Source organism: Chiroxiphia lanceolata, chromosome 5 (genome assembly GCF_009829145.1).
Source record: "Chiroxiphia lanceolata isolate bChiLan1 chromosome 5, bChiLan1.pri, whole genome shotgun sequence".
Taxonomy (NCBI): Eukaryota; Metazoa; Chordata; class Aves; order Passeriformes; family Pipridae; genus Chiroxiphia; species Chiroxiphia lanceolata.
In genome coordinates this window covers 37,238,084-37,260,365 of record NC_045641.1, presented here as the reverse complement: position 1 = coordinate 37,260,365, position 22,282 = coordinate 37,238,084, and the positions used below count along the sequence as shown (strand labels likewise).

The window sequence follows — 22,282 nt, the reverse complement described above, 5'->3', positions numbered from 1 at the left end:
TACACAAAAGATCCTGTACACCAGCCGAGCCATCACCTCGGGGGGCTGTTTTGAGATCAGTGGGTTAGATCCTCAGCTTTAATTCATATTAGTCACTTCAAGGGATCTACCTCACTGCACCAACAGAGGATCTGCAGCCACACACGTGCTGTCAGTTTGGCTACAGATTACTTTGAAATTACATAAATGAACATATTAAGTGGAGCGAAACATAATACAGAGAACTGAGACTGCATTTTGGCTCTTGGCATGATCCTACCAGTGATGCTACCCAGAAAATGTTGGGGCACTCTAGCAAAAGTCTCCTATCTGCTGCAGTACAGCCCCTCTGCTCTCACAAAGCTGCTCACCTCCGTGTTCTTTACCGACAACACCGATATTCTTAGGAAATGGCGCACACAAAATAAGCAAAGCATTCTGAAATACTATTTGGCAAGGTCAGACTTACTTTGCTAGTTACAAATCAGTCAAATGTAAGCCTTTTCTTCTGAGAAAGCACATTTGGTCTGATCCACAGTACTTGCTCATGTGGGTGATTCTCCTTAAACACATCTCAATAGTTCCATATGTCTTTTATAAATTCCAACCTCAGCTGTATTACTATATTCTGAGGTCAAGTTCAGAATCCTCACTGTCAGCATAGGCACAAGATAGAACTAAGTGGAACCAGATTCTCCGAAATATACTTGATTTTAAAATTCTGCTCCAATTAGGGCATGTGGCCTTTGGTGAAAAATCCTTCTTCCCCTTCCTTCCCACTGAAAACAAAATTACTCATATCAGCATGGAAAGGAAAAGAGTGTCTACGTTCCTATTTATACCTGAAAATTAATTTTTGACTGTTTGAAATTACTTCTGAAGAACGGACACTAAAATATTCTAGACCTTTACATATATTTTGGTCAACTCTTTTCAGATGGGGTATCCAGAGCTCAGGCCTTCTGTTTTTTCTGGGCAATGCAGGTTCACTAGCTGGACCTTTGCTTCCTGCTAGCACAGGGCAGTCATATTCATCTCTGAAGATCACCCACAACCTGTACCCCGCAAAGGGACCTTCTGTCCCTCCCAAACAGCTGAAAGAGAGCTTGATGGAACCTCTCTGCATTTCAGTGGTTCCCAGCTGGTTTCCTAACCCAGGTGGTCTCGTGGCAGTGGCAGGTAATACATCCAGCACTTTTCTGACTGCTCCATCCACAGCTGGGCAAACAGACTCTCTTCAGGCTGCTCCACAGCTGGATGGTCCTTTTACTCTTTCATGCTCATACTGACACTGTGCCTACATACCCTGATTAAGGCAGGCAGCCTGATATGGTGAGTTTTTGTAACAGGAGTGGTGTTAAGTGGATTATATACATAAACCATTTTCAAAGCCACAGCCATTTTCCTCAAAGGAAAAGTTGCACATTTGACTCAAAGTCTATTTTCAGTATCAGCTATGATCATGTGGAAAACCAAAACCTTATGATGCAGGTTTCTAAACAAAGGCACCCTCACTTGCAATTACTGGCTTCACTTAATTCTGTCCAAATAATTAAATTTTTATGGGAAAAATATCTCTATGGAGGATTTTTCACATTCACACACTAACACACACACATAATATATATAATTTTCATTTTTTTATTCTTTACTACTAAGGATTTAATTGTATGGTTCAGGATCTTTGCTGTGCAAGTAACCTTCTGCATCATTAGATATGTTTCCTTTGGCACTCTAAATCTCAGTGAAATATCCACAACAGACCAAAAGCTACACGAAATTCATCTTCAGTTTCTAACATAGTACTGGAATTCTTGCTATATTCACTGAAAAGATCATCAAAGGTCACAGATTTGGATGTACTGGAGAAGACACAAAGTTTTTTTATCATAATAAATGTCCAAGTACTCCCAGTAATAGCAGAAGTGACATTTCATTTCAGAACAATGTTTTCACATTGTTCTGCCCTAGTCACAATTAGTAGCTACTATCATTTTAACAGTTATTAGCAATAGATACATGAATTATTCTACCAGCTACAAAATAATAGGCTGAGATATTTGTAGTTGACAATTCTATAAAAATACAATAGACATTTTGTTATGCTGGCATAGAATCATGTCTATTCATATGTCTTCCTATATGATTTAGGATGACATATCAATTAATAACTGCAAAGGATCCTGAGTCATACGAAGGCTGATTATAGATTCAAGCCTCATCAAATCTCTATAAAATAAACTTAGGGCCTAGGTGAGGTCATGTCCACACTGCATTCACATTTTGCAAGATCTCTTCTCATTGGAAAGGATAACATAAAATCCTGGATTAGAAAATGCTGAAATGTTTGGAATATTTGGCTTCCTAATCACAATCCAAATCATAAAAATTAGGACCATCTTTAGATAAGGACAAAGGAAGAAAAGGACTGGTAAAGGAGAAAGAAAATCAATAAAATAAATAGATTTTTCTAAGCAGACTGTATTAGAGTTTTCCATGAGGAATCAACTGTTCTTTAACACACAGCTGTGTGGTACTTGTTATTAAAAGAAAAGTCTCTAAAGGCATATAAACAAATGCAGGGTGTTTGAATATCGTAGAAAACAGTTTTAATTTTGCTGGATTTAATCCATTTAAATTTAATCCTGATTCAGTGTGAAACAGCAAAATACAAAATATAAAAAATAAAATAATAGAGAATTATAATGAAAAAGTCAGCTGAACCTTAGTTAGAGAAATACCAACATTACTAGAATACAACAATTATAAGCAACACATGAATAGGTACATACAATATACTCATTTAGGGCTTGTTATCTGTGGCAGACCAGTTGCTCAAGGCCACTAAAACATTAATGTATGTCCAACACCAGCTAAGTGTGCAAGAACTTCAATTCAAATGATCAAGAGTGGAAATTTCTGTACACTGTGTAAAATACACAGGCGGTGTATTTTGACTTTGGAATATATTGTTAGCCTGTCCTTTATCAGTGGAAAGATCAGAAACTTTTATGCACATCCTGAAGATATGTGGTTTAATCTGTGGTTCTGCAAAAGAAAAGTCATCAAAGACAATATGGAATAAAATTGTAAAGGGACAAACCATTTCACACTTCTGTTCACTGAAATCCTCAAAGCCATTCATGTTTGAGGTCTTGGTTTTCTGAATATTCTTTGGATATCATCATTTTGGCCTTCATTATAGGGTAGAGGTTATATTAAATAGTATTTGGCTTGCTTTTTTATTACAAAAAAATCTGCATGTGATTTGTCTTAGTAGAAATTAAAAATGTGATGCTACATACTGGCATTGAGGTTGAGTTTGGTCAACCATATAAAATAATACTTTGCACTTTTAAATGCCTTTTATCAGAGGATATTCAAGTGCTTTGCTAACATTAGTCAAGCCTCACAACAGCCCTGTGAGGTAGGTAAAATACATAGGAGGAGGATTTCACTCAGTTTTGACACAATGTCTCTGGGTATTAGGTTCACTAGCACTGGAGCATAGCACAGAGGTTTAGGGCTTACTATAAGGCAAAGAGTTACCAGTACAAGAGCACAGGATTCCCTCTTCTTTTGGTTATGTGAGTCAAGCTAACGAGCTACACGGGACTGAACAGCTGAAAAAAAGCCCATGTAAAGATTTCATACACCACCCAATCCACAAACAACACCCTCTGCACAGTAAAAGATACACAATGACAGCCGCAAGATGGGTATGAAAGCTTAGTTATGGAATGGGTCTACTAGTTCTTGAGCAGCAGACTACAACGGGAATGAGAGCCCAGAAAACAATACTGTCTCCACACAATTCTGAAAATATCTGAAGATGCTTGAGTTTAGTTCTTTTGGCAGTAATGTTTCAAATAACAACTTTCTGGGGATAAGCAACTGCAACTGTAAAGCGTGTTGCTAACTTCCTTGCTTTGTGAAGGAAACAACCAGATAAAATGGCTGCTCTCTACTTTGGTTGGCCACATGTTCCCAATGTACAGGGCCAGGATGTGCTCAGACGGTTGGTGTAGGCAGGAATGGGATAAAGAAACACTGTTGCATATTTACATTCTACCTCTGAAGCTGCTGTAATCTGCTTCCTGAAAACTCTGTAACTTTGTGGTTTTTTCCTCCACAATGTAGACATGAGAGAGAATTTGGCCCCCATCACTTTTATCCTCAACGTTTAGGTTCAGTGGCATAGATAGTCATTGTACAACTCCACTGGATTACTGATCTGTCAGATTAAGGATTAAAAAGAAACAAACGTGATTAAGAAAACCGTCACCCATCTACAACAGTCTATGTGGAATATAAGGGAAAAGAAAGAAAACCATGTTCTCAATATTACTCGTACAAATAAACACACATACACACCCCTCACTTTCTCCATATTTCACTTTTCTATGATGGCATAAATGGTACATTACATATTTGCAGAAGTATTGCCCACATAGAGAATCTGACCTGTCTATTGTAATAAATCACTACAGAGGCTGGTCTACCACATGCAAGACAGCCCTTTTGGGTAATTTTAAGTCTTTGCATGCAAGATATTCTCCCTTTTTTGCTAATTTCCTTTTGAATCTTATGTTTATTTATAATACTTGTGCACTATCAGCTACAAAACTTACTACTACACAGGTTGGGTAACATGGGTGACCCATTGTGAGTATCACTGCCTTGTAAAATAGCTGAGAAGAGGTGGTTCGTGGATTCTGTGAAATAAATGCGAAGTTCTGTGAAATAAATGCACACAGTCACAGCTAAAACTACACTGTTTCACTGATCAGCAGTCAACAAATATACATGATTATAATGCAAGGATGACGTCCTCATTTTCTCTCTCTAACGCCCCTCCTCGACCCTTTCTCTTTCTCCTCTCTCTCACTATTTTGCTTATTTAAATATAGGAATATGGTAACTGCAGGTACAACTGGCAACTCAAAAAATGAGCTGGCATCCTTGTAATCATTAAGAGACAATCTGAGTGGTAGATGAGTTGGCAGAGAGCAGGAAAGTTGACTTTACATCTCATACTGCCCCAAGCTGGAAGCCTTCTGTGTTTATTTTCCTTGCTTTCCCTTTGTTCATTGAAATACTGATTGTCGTAGAGTCTTTGTGCTTTGTATAATGCCCAACTTTGATGTAACTGGAACTCACAAATAAAATGTGGTTGTTTACATAAGCATGCTAAAATACAGGCAGAGACAGTACAAGCATGCACAAAATAGTCTATGAAGGATTTTTTGTTTGTTTTTCTTCAACATTTACATGCATCACTTAATATCATGTTTGGTTCTGTACATTGAGGACTAGATTTCACAAACATTCATGATCTTGTCTGCTGAAAATCTTCTTGACAATTTCACAAGAGTTCAGTGTAAAAATAAAAACCACAATGAAAAAAGAAAAAATCCCTTATCCCTGCAATCTGATCTTGTCTTGCTGATTTTCATGTTGAACACTTCTAAAATGTCTCCTCTTCTTCTTGCAGTGTGTCATGTTAAATGGTCGGCTGAAAAGACAGATTAGTGTGTCAAGGATTTTCTTAGCCAGTGGAATAGTTCTTCCTTATAAAGCCTTTGCCACCGCACATTGGCTTCTACTGTTTCCACGGCGCGAGAGAAAGAGACAGCAGCTCCCCCTTCATAACTCTTTATAAAGTTCTTCAGCTGGAAATACAAGTTAACAGGTTAAATTTGCAGCAACTAAAGAAAGCAAATATTTCCACTGCACACAAACAAGTCAGGCATTTAGGACAAACCTCGATGATCACTGCAGAAGTAAATGCAGTATCGGGTAGAAAGATTTAATAGGAAATGCAATAAGACAGCACACTGTCAGTTAGATGTGATGCAATTGCTTCACATTGCACTGGAAGATATTGACATGTCAGTGCTGGATCACATTAATATCGTTACCTCCTTCCCTCCTACAGCTCAGCTGCTGCACTGCGTAGATGGCTGCTCTAAAATTTATTTCTACCTAAGAAACCAAACCGTGAGCACTGGAACTGCTTCTAATTAAGGTTTATTTGCAAATATCAGCAGAACGTAGCCCTGATGTCTTTTGGTTTTATCAAGCTTCGCAATACATTTATTTTATTTTCATTTGCAGATCCCTTTTGATGATATAATACAGATCAGTTGTTGAAAAAAGGAAGGGATGGTTACACTGTGAAGAGAATGGCAAAATAGCAAGTGGGCACTCATTTAACAATGTTTGAATGCCTGAAACATACCCCTTCCCTTATGAGAAAACTTTGATCTTTTTTCCGCAGACTAAAAACACCCCTGCTGTGTTCTTGTGTATACTCAAATTATACCACCATCACCTGGATTATTACAGCTAATGGTGGTGTACTTTGAATTACTGTTCTTTCTAAATGAGAATTGCAAGGCTGATCTGCATAGTAGATTCCATGTTATGTTGACTTGTATAAAATTAGGTGGCGTTAGCAACTCTTGTGAATAACTAGTGAATTTCTGTTTGCTGGTGACACCAAATTCACCTTGATTATTAAATTCTGACTGCTCTTTGTGCGTGGGCTCAAAGCTGTAAAGGCTGATTCTGCAACTGTCTGTTTCCCATCACAGTTAAAAGCATGGAAGGTACCTGGAAACTATCAAAATCAGACTTTATGTGATCTCTGTACTTTTTATACCAAAATATTTACAAAGGTTTAAAAGAAAGGCCAGTTTCTTTAAGGGAAGTATAAACAGACAGCTTGCCAATGCTGTCGTGGAGGTGGAAACTAACAGTACAAAAGGATTCCTTGAGCAGGGCAGATGTTCAAATCTGGCCAGCACTATCATTCCCACCTGGGTAATTTTGAGGAAACCAGCTGCAGCTCTTCCCTAAGTTCCTGAGGCCACTAGACTTGAGTGCAGACAAGTGGTTGGACACAAAATATCATAATGTAATCAGAGTTCAAGTAAGGGTGACTGTGCTGCATAAGAACCATTGGATCCATTTGTGGCAAGGTTGAGCAGCTGCTAAGCAGGGCTCAGCAAAACTGCACAACTACCTCAGTCAGGACAGATGTTAAGTTAAAACGAGAAATCTTTGCAATCTAAATAATAAGTACTTTGCACTTAGAACAAATTATTTTGGTCAGCATATTCAAGTTAACAGCTTTTCTCACATGGAAAATACTGTAAGCAAAAGACAGAATATGCTTCTACTTTCGACACTGATGTTTTCAAGGGCTGGCCTCTGCAGCATAAATCAATATGGATAGAAACATCTCATCTTTAGTTTCTCAACCAATAGTCGAGAGAAAAAAACAAACCTTCACATCCAGCCAAGCACAAAGAGGTGTCTGCACAATCCCCCTCCTGACACCACCTCTACACACTTGTGTGATTTTGCAATCTGCTCCTCATCCTTGTGCTGCCCAACTGCATGGACAGCCGGGCCTTCAACTGCAGCTGAGCAACCAGAGTTTCTGGACAACTATATTACTGTTCCTGCCTGACCTCCTGTCTATGACAAATACAGCCTCACATGCCAAAAGTAATTTAAAAATTACCTCTCTTAGTTCTCCTTCAGTATTGAGGAATTCTGTGACCCCACTGACAAGCTTTGAATTCATAAATAATGCTTCTCCATACCTGCAAGGGCAAAAAGAAGATGCACAGAAAATTAGAAAGTAATCATCTCTAGGCAAGTGAAAAGGCATGGGACTGATTCTGGGGAATCAAGGAAATAGTACTGGAACTGGACACTGATATTTCAATGTTTCATGACAGAACCCTTGACTGAGATGTTCTTGTAGGCTGAAATATTTGTAGTTATTTTAAGTCAGATGCTCTTAAGCAGAATGGGCTTTACTACAGACACAAATGAGCGCTTCTGAGGAGGGAAAGACCAAACCACACTTAACAGAACAGCTTTCCACATAATGACACCAAATACAGATGCCAGTGAAGGAGCAGAGCAACAACTATGGAGAAGTATTCTGAGGAGCCCTTCTAGCTGTACTATTAAAACAGACTTTTTGAAATGCTGCAGCCTTCCTGCATTTTTTATTCATCCACCTCATCTGCATTACAAATTGCCTCTCAATAAATGAACTGAATCAAATTTTATTGTTCCAGTACCTGATAATTAAAATAAATAATACTGATAGAGAATAATACTGCTAAAATAATCCCCTGGGCCATGATGTAGCATCTTCAAAGAACCAACCTGGAATGAAAATTTCAAAGCTTGGGCAAGGAATATTTAAAGGATATTCAGCAGCCATCAGCAACAACCTTCAGCAGACAGTTGCTTTGAAATTGGCCATTCAAATCCTCCTGTTCACTTGCTTTTCCAAAAGTTTTTTTCAATTCTCCAAATGAAGCATCTACATGTCTCCTGACCAGACTACTTCTTAAGTCTTACATTTCACATTAAAATAGTTTGTGAGGTTTGTTGATGTGTTTTTTTTCTTTTAGTCTTTAGCATGAAAAATATAATTCCATTGGAAAACCAAAGCAAGTCTTTTACTCAAGTTAGATGTCATTCAGCATCGTAAAAACACTTGACAAATAGTCATCCTTATCTGCATCTGCATACATGTCCAAAGCAATATCTAGCTAATCTGAACGTGACTGTTTTTAAGACAGAGAATCCAGTTCTCCTGTAAGACGTGTAACTATTACTGACAGACTTCACTGCAATCAAGTTTATCTGGGGAAACAATTCAGTTCATCCTCCACTTCTACAAACTGATTTATAGAAGCAATTCAAAATTCCAAGTGAAATGAACCAGCGCAGGCATGACTTTCTGTTTTGCTTCTATTAATCCCAAATTAATTACCCTTCAATGCTTAGGTATTCTAAGCTACAGTTCTTTCAAAAGGGAGAAAGAAAGAGAAGGAGAGAGATAACCAAAGTGAGAAGGATATAAAGACGAAGAGGGAAGAGAACTAGGTTCTCTTTGATAAGATTCTGTTTTAGGGAAGGTTTACACCATGTTGCTTGCTATCTTGAGCTTGTGTGAGGAGAAACACAGAGGTATCAAAAATCCTACTCCCTGACCACTAATACCTGAATCATTCATGGATATTTCAGCAAATACATCTCTTTTCCCAAAACCTCGGTCACGCTGGTATATACAGACATCCAGAGGCAAACATCTCCCATGGGAAGTACGGATTTTATGGTCCTTAAGCATGTTTAGGCTTTCTAACAAAGCCCTTTATTATTACAGTCTCAGCTTAGACATAATTGACTGCTTGGAAAACTGGAAGCTCCTCTTGATGGGGTCTTTTGAGAGGTTACCAATCCACTTTAGAAAAGTGACCTCATAAAAAGAGCTGCAGGGGTTTTATTTTTCTTGCAGCCTACCGTAGCCACAGTGCAAACAAGAAGTAACAGAATTTCTTCCACTGAAAATGATACCTTCATGCATACCTATGCTGATTACTGCCCATTAGGCATACTTGGTAAAAAGTCAGCCATTAACAGCAATTTCTATACAAGCTCTGCTGGCAAAAATTCTAGAAAAGTCACCTTCAAAACAGTGTTTTGCAGGTGTGATACAGAAGAATAAATAGGAAAAGTGTTTGGTCTTACAAGTGTCAGTCTTCTCACCCTTAACAGGAAAGACAACAACACTACAGAACTAGGACATTACATGCCTGAACTCCCTGGAAACACTCTGAAGACACTGGTTCTCCACCTGCACCTTTCCTTCTGTGGATGTAAAACCCCAGTTCTCCACATCTGTACAGGCTTTGCACTTGTGCAAACTCGAGAGGCAGCAAAGTCCATTTACTTAGCAAAGATGTAAATGCCTTCCCATATAGTGTCAAATTTTCAAATGCTGACAAATGATTCAGCACTTCAGAATGAAGGAATTCCGATAGGTAGCTGATGGATTAAATTTTCACAGACAGACACACGTGCATACAGGATGAAAATGCTTTAAGAGGTAGTGCATGCTCAGGTCACAAGAACTCAAGCATAGTATTTTCAATTCTCTTTTTTAAAATTGTAGCAGTCTTAGTCCCACAGATTTCTTACTAAAGATTTGTTAGGTAACTCAAGTTTTAAGTCATCTTTATAAATTACATGGGTGATTTTGAAGACTTTATACATTATCAGTATGTTCTGGACAACATGAATACAAGCATACTATAAAAATATGAAAGGTTAACAAGATTTTGTGGTAATTCTAACTCCTTGACATGCTGTGCTTAAAAATAGGAGGCAATAGCATTATAATTCAATCCCCCTCAGCTATTTCATATTACTACCTGAAACATCAACACCTTTTATAATAAATTAAATGGAAAATACCACTGAGATATGACCTGATTAAATTAATTTTTCGTACAATGTGTTTTAATTTTAAATCAGATTAAATACTAAATTATAATTGTAGAAAAAGGATGCCTTGGGACAGAGTATACTTCAATCACTTCAACCATAGAATGGTTGGGGTTGGAAGAGACCTTAAAGGTCACCCAGTTCCAATTCCCCTGCCATGGGCAGGAACACCTTACACTAGACCAGGTTGCTCCAAGCCCCATCCAACAGAACCTCACCACTCTCACAGTAAAGAATTTCTTCATATTATCCAATCTAAACCTGCCCTCTTTCAGTGTGAAGATATTACCCCTTGTCCTATCACTAAAAAGTCCTTCTCCAGCTTTCCTGTAGGGCCCTTTCAAGTACTGGAAGGTGCAACAAGGTCTCCCCAGAGCCTTCTCTTCCCCAGGCTGAACATTCCCAACTCTCTCAACATGTCTTCATAGAAGACATACTCCAGCCCTTAGATCATCTTTGTGGCCATCCGTGGCACTCTCTCCAAGAGGTCCGTGTCCTTTTTGAACTATAATTCCACAACAAAGCATGTACTTTAAAAATGTCCTAGTGTGGTGAGCTTAAATCAGAACCCTAATCATGGAATCGTAGAACATTAAGGGATTGGAATGGACCTTGAAGATCATCTAGTCTCAACCACTCCCGCCACGTGCAGGGACACCTCTCACCATAACAGGTTGCTCAACTTGACTTTGAACACTGCCAGGTTGGGTTATCCATAACTTCCCTGGGTAAGATGTTCCAGTGTCTAACCATCCTCACAGTAAAAAATTTCTTCCTAATATCTAACCTAAATTTCCCCTCTTTCTATTTGTACCCTTTACTCCTTGTCTTATCAGTACAGTTCCTGACAAAGAGTCCCTCTCTGACTTTCTGTAGGTACCCTTCAGACACCAGAAAGCTGCTATGAGGTCTCCATGCAACCTCTTCTCCAGGTTAAACAGCCCCAACTCTCTCAGTCTGTCTTTGCAGGTGAGGTTCTTCAACCCTCTTATTGGCTTTGTGGCTCTTCTCTGGACTTGCTCCAACAGTTCCATCTCATTCTTATGTTGGGGACACCAGAACTGTATGCAGTACTCCAGATGGGGTCTCACAAGAGCAGAGTAGAGGGGGTGAACCACCTCCCTTGACCTGCTGGCCATGTTTCTTTTGATGCAGCCCAGGATTTGATTGGCTTTCTCGGCTGCGAGCACACGCTGCCGAATCATGTTGAGTTTTTCATCAACCATCATGCCCAAGTCTTTCTCTGCAGGGCTGTTCTCAATCCCTTCTCTGCCCAACCTGTAGGTGGGCCTTGGATTGCATGACCCAGATGTAGGACCTCGTATTCTATCATGTCACTGTTTCACTGAACATTAAGGGGCAAAGTATTAGACTAATTCCACCCTCTCAAAGTCTCACTTAAAAGGTTCTAATCTGTGGTTACAAAACAATGTTATTTTCAATTTACATCACATATGTACAGCTTGCACTAACTGTTTCATTCCACTGCATTGAATCTTTCAGTGATCAATAGAAACTCAACTGGATGTCACTTTCAGAAAAATCAACTGCTACAATCTTCTTGGTGGCTCTGACTTGTGTTTGGAGATCAAACTGAATGAAGACAACACAAAGACAGTGTTGGGCAAAGAAACAGACTGTTATTTTCTCATTAAAAAAAAGGACAATAACAGGCTTTCCATGAGATCTTGCTGATTGTTAAGAATTCAGATTACACAGTGATGCATTCCACGCAAGCTAAATAAATACAATTCAAATTCTAGGTGAAGTTAAGCTATTTAAAATTGAAACACAAAAAAGATTTGGCATGTGGCAGAGTTTTCTAAATATTTTCTACTTGTCTACACTGCTTAACCTTGTCCACATCTAAAATCACAGGTGTTAGCTATGTTGTCAGATGAACGGGCTTGCTAAGGCAAAACACGACTACTGCATATGTGTTTACAACAATACAGATTGTGATAGCTTTATGCCCAAACTCTGTATAAATCCCCGGAGGAACCTGAACAATTATGTGGCATCTGCATTGGGTTGCGTAATAGTAATGTGTCTGCCATTCAGTTTTCATATAGAAGTCCAATTCCTGGAATAATCACACCAGGAGCAGAGAATTCTTAATTTTTAAACTCTTCAGCACTCTTAAAGCTTTTTGGAAATGGCTGTCAAAAAGTATGCTCCTGCAATATAAACTTCCAAAACCAATTCCAGCTCAAACCTATTTTCCCAGCTGAATTCCTTCTAAAATACCACTATACTATAAAATATTATCCAAACCGGCATGAACAACTTTCTGAACTTTTAGGAAAGTTGCTCAGCATCTGAGTTTCCTTGACTCTTGATGCTGTGAAACCTCTAGAAACTTTGTACCTGTATTCATCAGGCACTGGGATTTAGTTCCTTAAATACAGCATCTTAAATATACCATTTCAAATATTCTGTGGTACAATAGTTGGCTCCTCACAAGTCCAGAATGGAACATATCTCCAATACCTTTCCTGCCAACACCACAGGAGTGGCCTGGTGTGGAATATCTGAAATTCTTGGACACCTGCCTTTAAGAACCCAAGCTTCATTCAAGTTGTGGTCCCTTCTAATCTGTCAGTATCAGATGAGCTGTTGTGTAGCCTTTCAAGCCCTCAGGTTGTCCCTAAAGAACTAAAGAAATTAGTCATTCATTGAATTAATATAAAAATCTTCACCAAAAAGCATTTTAAAATGTTGACTGGGCTTCTGAGTATGAGCATGTAGCACTTGTTCAAAGAGAAAGAGAAGTAGGTGTAAGGAGCAACCCTGTCTCCTTTCTCTTCATCTATTTTTAATTTCAAATGTTGCTCCTTTATTACTTGAAACTCACCTGAAACACAGAGTGGAAAGAAAAGGGATGACACTATATTAGCATCCTTTTGAAAATGGAAATGTTTCAAAAAGGGTTTGGGGTTTTTTTTCCACAGTTGAAATAACATTCTTAAAAAGATAATTTTTTCTATCAGACTTAAAATCAGAAAAACTACTTTGGGAACTTCTGCTTTTTATCTCTATAAAAGTAGAACTGCAGCACTTGACATATAGGTAGAATTCATAATCATAAGCGCAGACACAGTAAAGCAATATATATACAGATGATTGCTAAGAGACAAATGTCTCTATGCATGTGTGTGATAATCCACAAATAAATGCATTTATGACCTATATGTATGTATTTCATATTTAGAGACATCTCTATTTATGAATTAAAAGAGAATGGACTACATTCAGGAACTTACATGAACACACGCGAATTATATCAAGGTAAGAAAATTAAAATAAATTTAGATCTTTTATCTTTACCTAGCATTCAATATTTTCCATTTTTCTCTGAAAAATTTCCAAGCAAGATCCCTTCCATGTGGATTTCGAGCTACGTGGATTATCACATCAATTGCATCCTGATCCAGGACAACTTCTGAGTTGAGAGACAAATTCAAAAGTCTAGTGGGGGAAACAAGAAAAAAAATCCTACTTAGTTTTACCAACACACAGACTAATATCAGCACATCAGAAAACTCTCAGAAAAAAAAAGTCACTGCCAAATTGTTTGTTTAAGTCTCCAAGTGAGTTCAATGGTTTATTTCTATGGTTCCAAAGACTGGACGTGTTTATGAATCAGAAAAATCTTGATGTAAAAGGGTGTCAGTACAAGTTAAGTGGAGTTTTATGTATGCATTTTTATGAAATCTCTAAGATCAGACTGGTCAAGACACTTAAATGATATGCTAACAAAAAATATCAGCAATTACAGGATTTCAAACATTTCCAAAGAACATAGGAAAATCTGGAAGTGAAAAGGTATAATATGTATCAATTTTTATATGTATTAATGCAAAAGCATAAGAAGGTTTAAACAGATAGTAAGTCTGTGCTTGAAAAGCAAAGTTCTTTCATTCAGACCAAACCTCAAGTGATGATCCATAAATTTTGAAGTGATTATTGGTAACAGATTCGGATATAAAACATTTTTGTACCTGTTGAGTAAGTTTCTGTCGTCACTGCAAGTTAAGGCTTCTAATAATATTTTCTTCTCAGACACTGCTGTGGTGGAATGAAATTTCATCCAAATGAACTCCCATACATCTTCATCCATCAGTGAAACTCCCGTACAGTAGACAATGTCTCTCACATTGAGTGGGATTCTACAAAAGAAATCAGTCATAGCATTGTGGTAAATAATCAGCCTCCTGATACTGGAAACTAAGGAGGAACATTTATGAGACTTCAAAATTAATGTGCAACAGTAATCTTTTTTCTGAAAATTACACTTGCATCTCTTTACTGCCACCAATATCTTCCAGGCCATCCTAATGGACTTTTTAATGGTAACACATGCTTGCCATTCTTTTCATAATGCTGTCATGTTGTCAGGAGACTAGAAAATATGGTCATCTAGTTCATCAACACATAACATGCCACATAACCTACAGGTAACACAAGCTCTCCAAATTAGTACAGGATCTTATCATTCTCTTGCTGGGCTCTATGCCAAATCTGCTCTTCTTGTCCTTAATACTGTTTTAGAACAGGAGCTGATCAGCCAGAAATTCCTCCTTGCTTGTGCTGAAAAGTGCTCCATCTTCATATAGTAGCATACAAGTAAGGAAGGATGTTTGGTGACAATGCTAGTTAAACAAGGTATTGTCAGGAGTGAAGAAAATAGAAAGATCTGTTCACTTTTTTCAGCATATTAATACCAGTACAAAACCAGCTATGCCACAGGATGGTTGTGAACTGTGAATACTGCTCGATTAATATCAACTCAGACCACAGTTAAATGACAGTTTCTTGAAGCCAAATTCAGACCTAGTACAGTATGTGCATGTGCATCATTTTTTTCTAAAAAGATCTCAGCTGAGCATTCAATATCCTACCCTGCTTACGTTTCCTATACAAGCATAGAAGCTGAAAGTTCTGTGAGCTAAAGGGTATTCCTACAAGTAAAGCTAGACATTTCTCAGAGGAATAAGTTTCTGATTTTCAGGAAAAAAAAAGATCCCTTTTTGATGGTAAAAATTATACCAAAACACAGTTCTCTAGTTAATAATGGCTGGGCTGAACCACCTCTGGAACTTCATATGCAAAACCTCTTTAGAGAATCTAGAAGTACATACAGTTGCTGTTAATGTCTGTGTAGTAATACAGTGGGACAAAAAATGAAATGACTGCTATAAAACTTGACATCAGAATATACAACAGAGGAGAAAAAAAAGGTTACATCAGTACTTTAATTACAAGAGGATTTCACCAAAGTCTTATACCACAGACTGTGCTAATCCCAGTCAAGAACAAAGAGGTTCTTCTACTCCCATCTTTAATTCTCCAGCAAAAAATTCTAACAATGAAATGGAAAAAGATCTTTCTTTCACTCTGTGATGAATGCCTTTATTAAAAACTTAAGCTGATCTCTTTGGCCATGTTTGAGTCCCTGAAAAATGAAATCAGTGTGGCTTTTTGGCATTTCAAAGTTTTGGTTCCTCTTCAGTACTTCAGAAGGAAGCAGGCAAGGTAAGAAGCCATATATTGATGACTGCGAAGGGTTACAAACTGTTGCTTCCTCTCTGGGTTAACTGGTCCCACCAACTATGATGGATTCTTAAGAAAAAGAATGAAAAGAATATTTAGCTAAACTGAGGCAAAACTAGGGGGAAAGAAGTGCACTCCTACTACTATGGGCTGAAAAACTTTGGGGAACTAATGCCTCCTGCTTTTTCTGAGCGATAAGAGGTCTTGAGGTTGAGGCAAGCACAGTCATCAGCTCAGAGGGTGTACGTGCAAGTTCAGATGCAGATGGTCATATCAATTTTGCTTCTGCTGAGCTGACATGGCTCAGGATAGTGCTGCTTTCCTGGAGAATTTTAGCAGAGTTCCTTGCTAACAGAGCCACAAAGGGCTGCCTTGACTACCACTGAGGTATTTTGCACTTGATGGATACAAACACAGATATTTATTCAGGTGTAAACTCTCCCAAGCAAAACTGAAAGGATGGACAAGAGAAATGTAATCCATTTTAAAGCTACTAGGAATATGAAACTTTTAACCATGGGCAGGACACACCAGCAATATTGCCTTCTAAAGCAAAATCAGAGGTGCAATGTCTCATCTCTACCATGAACTGCTTTCATCTACACAGGGCAGATTGGCACTACAGTGCAGATCCTGGCACGGTTTGAGGTCTTACCGGTTCTTCTCTGACCATCAAATTGCTTTGTGCCTGTTACAGGCAATCAGCATTGCTATGGTTATGACCACATAGCTCACACAATTCCTATATGTCAAAAAATTAAGTTTCCACAGTTCCTTCCCCTTGATTCTTCCTATTACCTTCTAAGATTTTTTTTTCTCTCAATGTTCAGATGACCTAAAAAGCCTGGCACTGAAAAAAGTTACTAATGCTCATCAGATTTACCCAGGATCACTAGAATTTTACTCATGTGTGGTCTGTGCAATTGCTTCTGTGGTTCCTATAGAAGTGATATGTCAAGAGCAAGGAAATAAGAAAATCCTTAAAGTTGAGTAGATCCATTAAAAGAAATAGGGTTTAAACATACATGGGCAGCAAAGGAAAAAAAGTTACCACTTTAACCAGCCTTTCCATATACTGAGTTTTGATTTTCAAAACACTGAGTTAACATTAGTAAAATGGGAGTTCAGTTGACATTTACAGAATTACCCATGTATGCTAAGTGTTGAATTTCCATTTCACTGTAATGGAACTTGTACTTCTTACTTGGAAGTCTTATCATTAAGTGCTTGTAGCGATATTTCAAACATTAATGAATATCAACAGTTTATTTTTCTCCCATTTAATCTTTCTTTCAAAAAGTGCATGCAAAGGTAAAAGATATAACTGACTCTATTACATAAAATTAAGAATACATATTTAAACACAAGAACTCAAGACATACCAGCATTAAAGGAGCAGATATTTAGCTGCTGCCTTTGTGTTGAATTATATTAACTCAGAATGAGGCTTAAAGTTTTCTAACACCTGCAAGACTCAAAACTTTGGGTAAGCAATTACAGTAACATAAATACGCAGCCATATACATATACACTGCCTAGAAGATGAAATTATATTGTCATGTTATCCTGATTTTCTAATCACTAAGTTATTTGTTCTTAAAACACAATTTTCTTACTAGCTTATGTCTTTTTTTTCTTTTTAATAGGGGATTTAATACACTGACAGCAGCCATAAGAACATATACTAAATCAAAAGGACTAAGGGATGCTATCCTGACTAGGGAACCAAACAACCCATTGCCCCAAATCTGTCTTGTCATTTGATAGCTGAATATGAAGAACAACTGAACCCAGTCAAGCCTTATTTCAATGAAGAAAGAACTTAATATCTTGACACAAACACTAAATCATCTTTTTAGAAGCACATGTAGTTCTTTCTGAGATTTGATAGCAGAAATATTATCTTTGGTTTACTGTAAGAGATGCAATTCAGCCAACAGGTACTCTAAGGAACTATAAAGCACCTGGAAAAGAATACTTTTTTGGTTAATTGTCCCATTAATTCAGGTAGGAACTCTAGGCTGGAAGGACTGTCACTCTGTGTTTGCCAAGTACAGTCACAGCAGCAGAGGTATGTAGAAGTGGATGTCTAACCCCAGAATGGTCAGCATTCCTCACTTGTGAGGTTTATATTTTTCAAATTTACAGTAATACATGTAAATTCAAGGGCCATCACCAGCAATTTTAACAACAGTGCAGTCAGTAAGCAAAGGATCATTTGCATTTCTGGAAAGGAAGGAGGACTTAGAATGAGTGATGGCACTGACCCCATGACCACAGTCTAGATGTCACCATGATCCTTGCTAAGAAAACTCTACTGCCGCGAAATCGGTAATAGCATACGGGCAGTGCTGCAGCAGATCTACTCAATATCATCCAATCAATTGCTCCAGGGAAGGTTTTAGGTCTCTATCTATAAGCTATGTCATTAGGGCGACGCAAAAAAAATCAGCCCCCTACAAACCAAGACATCAAAACAAATACTGATTTTAGAAGGCTTACCTTCAGAAACCACAAAATGTACAGTGACAAAACACGACAAACTACTCTGGTGAGAGGCTTGTAATCAGGACTGTAGACAGGGGATTCTTCTTGTGAAAATGAAAATTGTTTATGAAAATAAGAATATCCCCAAAGCAATTTCTCATTGCCCCAAAAGAGAGTCCTCAAATTCCATTTTCTCAATTTGTGGGGATTTTTGCTTTCTATCTCTTCCAGTCATTATAGGAGTCTATTTCATCATTATCTAAATATCTGAAATCTCCCCAGTCTACAGATTTTTTAGTATTATAACTTCATGTAAAATGTTGTTCTAAAATTGCAGTTCCCCTTGTTATATTAAACTTTGTCTGGGCCTTCAAGGCCAGTCTCTTTTTTAAAGAGCTAATATGATTGATGAATACTTCAGAAGAATAAAAATAAATGCCTGAGAGCATCACTTTAAATGGCTTTTATTTGAATACTGATCCAATTTATTTAACTTTATTTTTCTTACTTAAGAGATATGATGGTGAGAATGAAATATGTAGCTAGCAGAGCTTGTTTAAAAATTAAACACTTTGGGAAAAAAGTTAAAAATTAAACAGTTAGAAAAAATTAATTAAAATCGTGCTGTGACTTTACAGGCTTTTTTTTTTTCAGGATTGAATTATACAGCTCTACAGTGAGCTAAGAATAATCTTCTAAGTTATAATTAATTGGTACATACTTGCTCCTATTTAAAGTATGTTCTAACAATTGAAGATACACTTATAAAATTGGACCATAATTGTTTATCTTCCGGGCAAATTGCGTTCTAATTTTTTAAAATGTAAATGCACACAGTTTAGACAGTTCTTTGATTAAGTAACAAATTTCAACATCATTTACGGTAGTATTTGACAAAGACAATTAATCAGAAACATTATTTTTGCAACAATTTAACATTTAACTTAAGTTTATTTTTCTTGATGACTATATTTATAGTCTTGTTTAATAGGTTACGAGGCTCAGATAAGAAATAACAACAAAGTATTAGTACTTTGTTGGCAGATCTTTAATACAGATTCTATTATAAGGAAGAGCACCACACAAAGTTTATTTTTTAACACATCAGTCCCAAATCTTATACCCTCATTCTCTATTACAAACTCCAGGAGTCATGCTGCTGGCACCACCGTGCAGAGAGATGGGATGATCCTCTGCCACAGTACATACCCAGTCTAAAAAGAAAGGGTAGAATTTCCTCTTGAAAATTGAGGCACAGAGCTGTGATGGGCTTGACATTCAGGTGCCTGTCACACATTGAATTTGGGGGACATAACTGAGGATGAGGCTACTGAGGGTGTCTGGGGCAAAGCTATGCATGGTCCCTGTCACATGCTTCAAAGCTTCAGGTATCATATAGGTCTGACAGAGGCAGGCAGAGAATACATCATCCCTCAAGTGATGGTTACTTCTATTGCTCCTTTCTGTTCCTATCACAGATATCCCATAAGTGAACGTGCAACTAGCACACTCAAGCTCTCCAACGCTGATTTTAATGACTGAGTGATGAGTTAAGCACTTCTTTGTGAGACTAATCTCTGAGTAAATATGCCTTGTTTTATCCATTCTGGACAGTTTTTGCAATAAAAATACAGTCCCTTCTAATCAAGTGATTTGCAAAGTTGTGGAGAGATCATTCCCAAAAGATTGGAGACTAATCTATCTAAATTCCAGGGATTGCAAATTAATTACTGCTAATACATAATCACTACATACAGGCTCATTTTATTGTGATGACACACGGAAGTCAGAAAGTAGAAACACTACCTGAACTAGTTGCCCCATAAAGCCCAGTTTTGCCTTTTGAGAGATGATGTCCTCTTCCTATTTAGACATATACCCCAAATGGTCTTTCAGAGCACTAAGTTCTTGATTAACTTGTTCACTCAACAGTGTTTTCTTCCTCCTTAAACAGTTTTATTGACTTAAGTGCAAGATTCTGCTCAAATGTTGTAACAATCTATTAATTATTAAATCACTTCAGCAACATTGGCTCACATTAGCTGGCAAAGCTCCAGTAACATTTCCAAATGCATGAATAGCTATGCCTGAATTTTTTTCAGTAATTAAAACTTCTAGGGGTTGAGAAGGCAGAAGAAGGGATTCATTTTATTGTTTTACATTTATCAGGCACGCATGTGTGAAAAAAATTAAAATAACTCTCATTTTTTCCTGTTTGCTGCTAATGATTTCCAAAAATAGTTGGTGGGCATCAAGCCCTTGAAAAAACCTAGTGCCTTCCAAAAAACTGACAAAAATAATTAACCTGTTGGTCATGTTCTCACAAATACTTAGGTAGGTGGTTAAACTTAAGTACATTTACAAATTGTTGCAAGACTGTAGCACTACTGTGTCCATGAAGCGCAGCAATAAAATTAGCTATCTCCAGTAATTAGAGAAATAAGGGAGGAGGAAAACACTCGTTTGGAAAAACACTTGATTTTCTATCACCTAAGCCAGACTTCATTGAAATTACATCAACTAATGACTAGTAATTTGTTATCTACTACTCCCTCAGATCTATGGAGAGTTTCATTTATAGACATGTTACAGTTTCCTATACACTTCTACAACTGTTTTTCTAGTGGCATTGCCACTGAGTATTTAAAGGTGCCACCAAGTAAGCACACTGCCAATTCAGGCCAGTGGATGGACATGAATCCATTATTCTGTAGAGGAAACACAAAACCTGAATGAACAAGTAGGGAGGTTCAGGACTTGCAAATTAGGCTCGTTGGTTATCTCTATCTTTCAAATTACATGATGGAAGACATCTTACTTCATTACTTACACCTTTCTTAAGACTGATGAAGAATTGATTAGTGTTCCTAACCATCACAGCAATGTACAAATCTTTGTCATGGAAAACAGAATTCACATTAATACCCTTTAAAATGACATAAAGATGTGTTCTGACTTTAAACCCACAGACCAAACAGGAAAATTCATGGTTTATTCTCTTTTCAGCGATCTCTGGCCCTACCTCAGCACCCCAAGACTTCTCAGAACAATCTGGATAACTAGAGACCAGCACAGATTTAAAATATCTGTATTTGCATTCAGGATTGTCCGTCAGTCTCTACTTCTCTTCATGCATGAAGACAGACAAATGCAAACTTCATTAACCCATGGGCTACAGAATCGATGCTGACTTTAGTCTTATTCAGTGCAGCAGCCTGCAGTCCACTGCAAACTTCATGAAACCTGATCAGAGTGCTTGTGATGGAAGATTAATAGTAGAAATAGTAAAAACTGCATTAAAGCTACAATCACTTCAAAGTTATATGAAGCCAAGATCAACCAAATGCATTTACTCTAAGTTTTCTAGGGGTATTGAGGTAATTAGTTAAGGTATTTTGTTTCCATTTAAAAGACAGCAACCAATAAATAGCAATGGTTAAATTTCTAAAGATGAAAATAAGAGCAAACTGAAGAGGCTATAACTAGCTGGGGCCTTCCCACAGCTCCAGTAACATCTTACATTGCCACATAACTGTGTCTGATATAATACTCCCATCTCACTGTTACATGTTAGCAGAAGAATAGCATTACCACAGCTCTACTAATAGAATCAAAATACAAGTACTCCTTTTTCTGCTGAAGGCAAAATCAGCTGTCTCAGTTCAAAGTAGTTCTCTCACATACTCACATGTTTACATCATCCTGTTTAACTTTGCCTCAAGCAAGCGTACATCCACAGTCGACTTTGCCAGCTGAAACATGTAAGTGGCAACCTGTAGCTGATGGATGGTAACAGTAACTGGAAGATACTCATGCCTGCACCCACAGAGATGTTTGCAAAAACATGCTCATGTCTATGGATAGGTTATTCTTCGAGTCATCATAGTGTGCATTTGCATGTTACATTCTGTTATGTTATCTTTTGTCAGGAGTTCACCGATTA

The 22,282-nt window shown here is 37.6% G+C and overlaps 1 protein-coding gene across 2 annotated transcripts in view; it reads right to left on the bottom strand.

Moving 5' to 3' along the window:
• Positions 1-252: 252 nt before the first annotated feature.
• Positions 253-22,282, bottom strand: part of TRHDE (thyrotropin releasing hormone degrading enzyme) — a 208,332-nt gene continuing 186,302 nt past the window's right edge. For both annotated transcript variants that reach the window (XM_032688741.1, XM_032688742.1), the window contains 4 exons: positions 14,301-14,468; positions 13,627-13,767; positions 7,511-7,592; positions 253-5,651 (listed from right to left, as the gene is read on the bottom strand). In XM_032688741.1, coding sequence (XP_032544632.1) covers positions 5,508-5,651; positions 7,511-7,592; positions 13,627-13,767; positions 14,301-14,468 — 535 coding nt within the window. In that variant the 3' untranslated portion in view covers positions 253-5,507. The remainder of the gene's footprint in view (positions 5,652-7,510; positions 7,593-13,626; positions 13,768-14,300; positions 14,469-22,282) is intronic.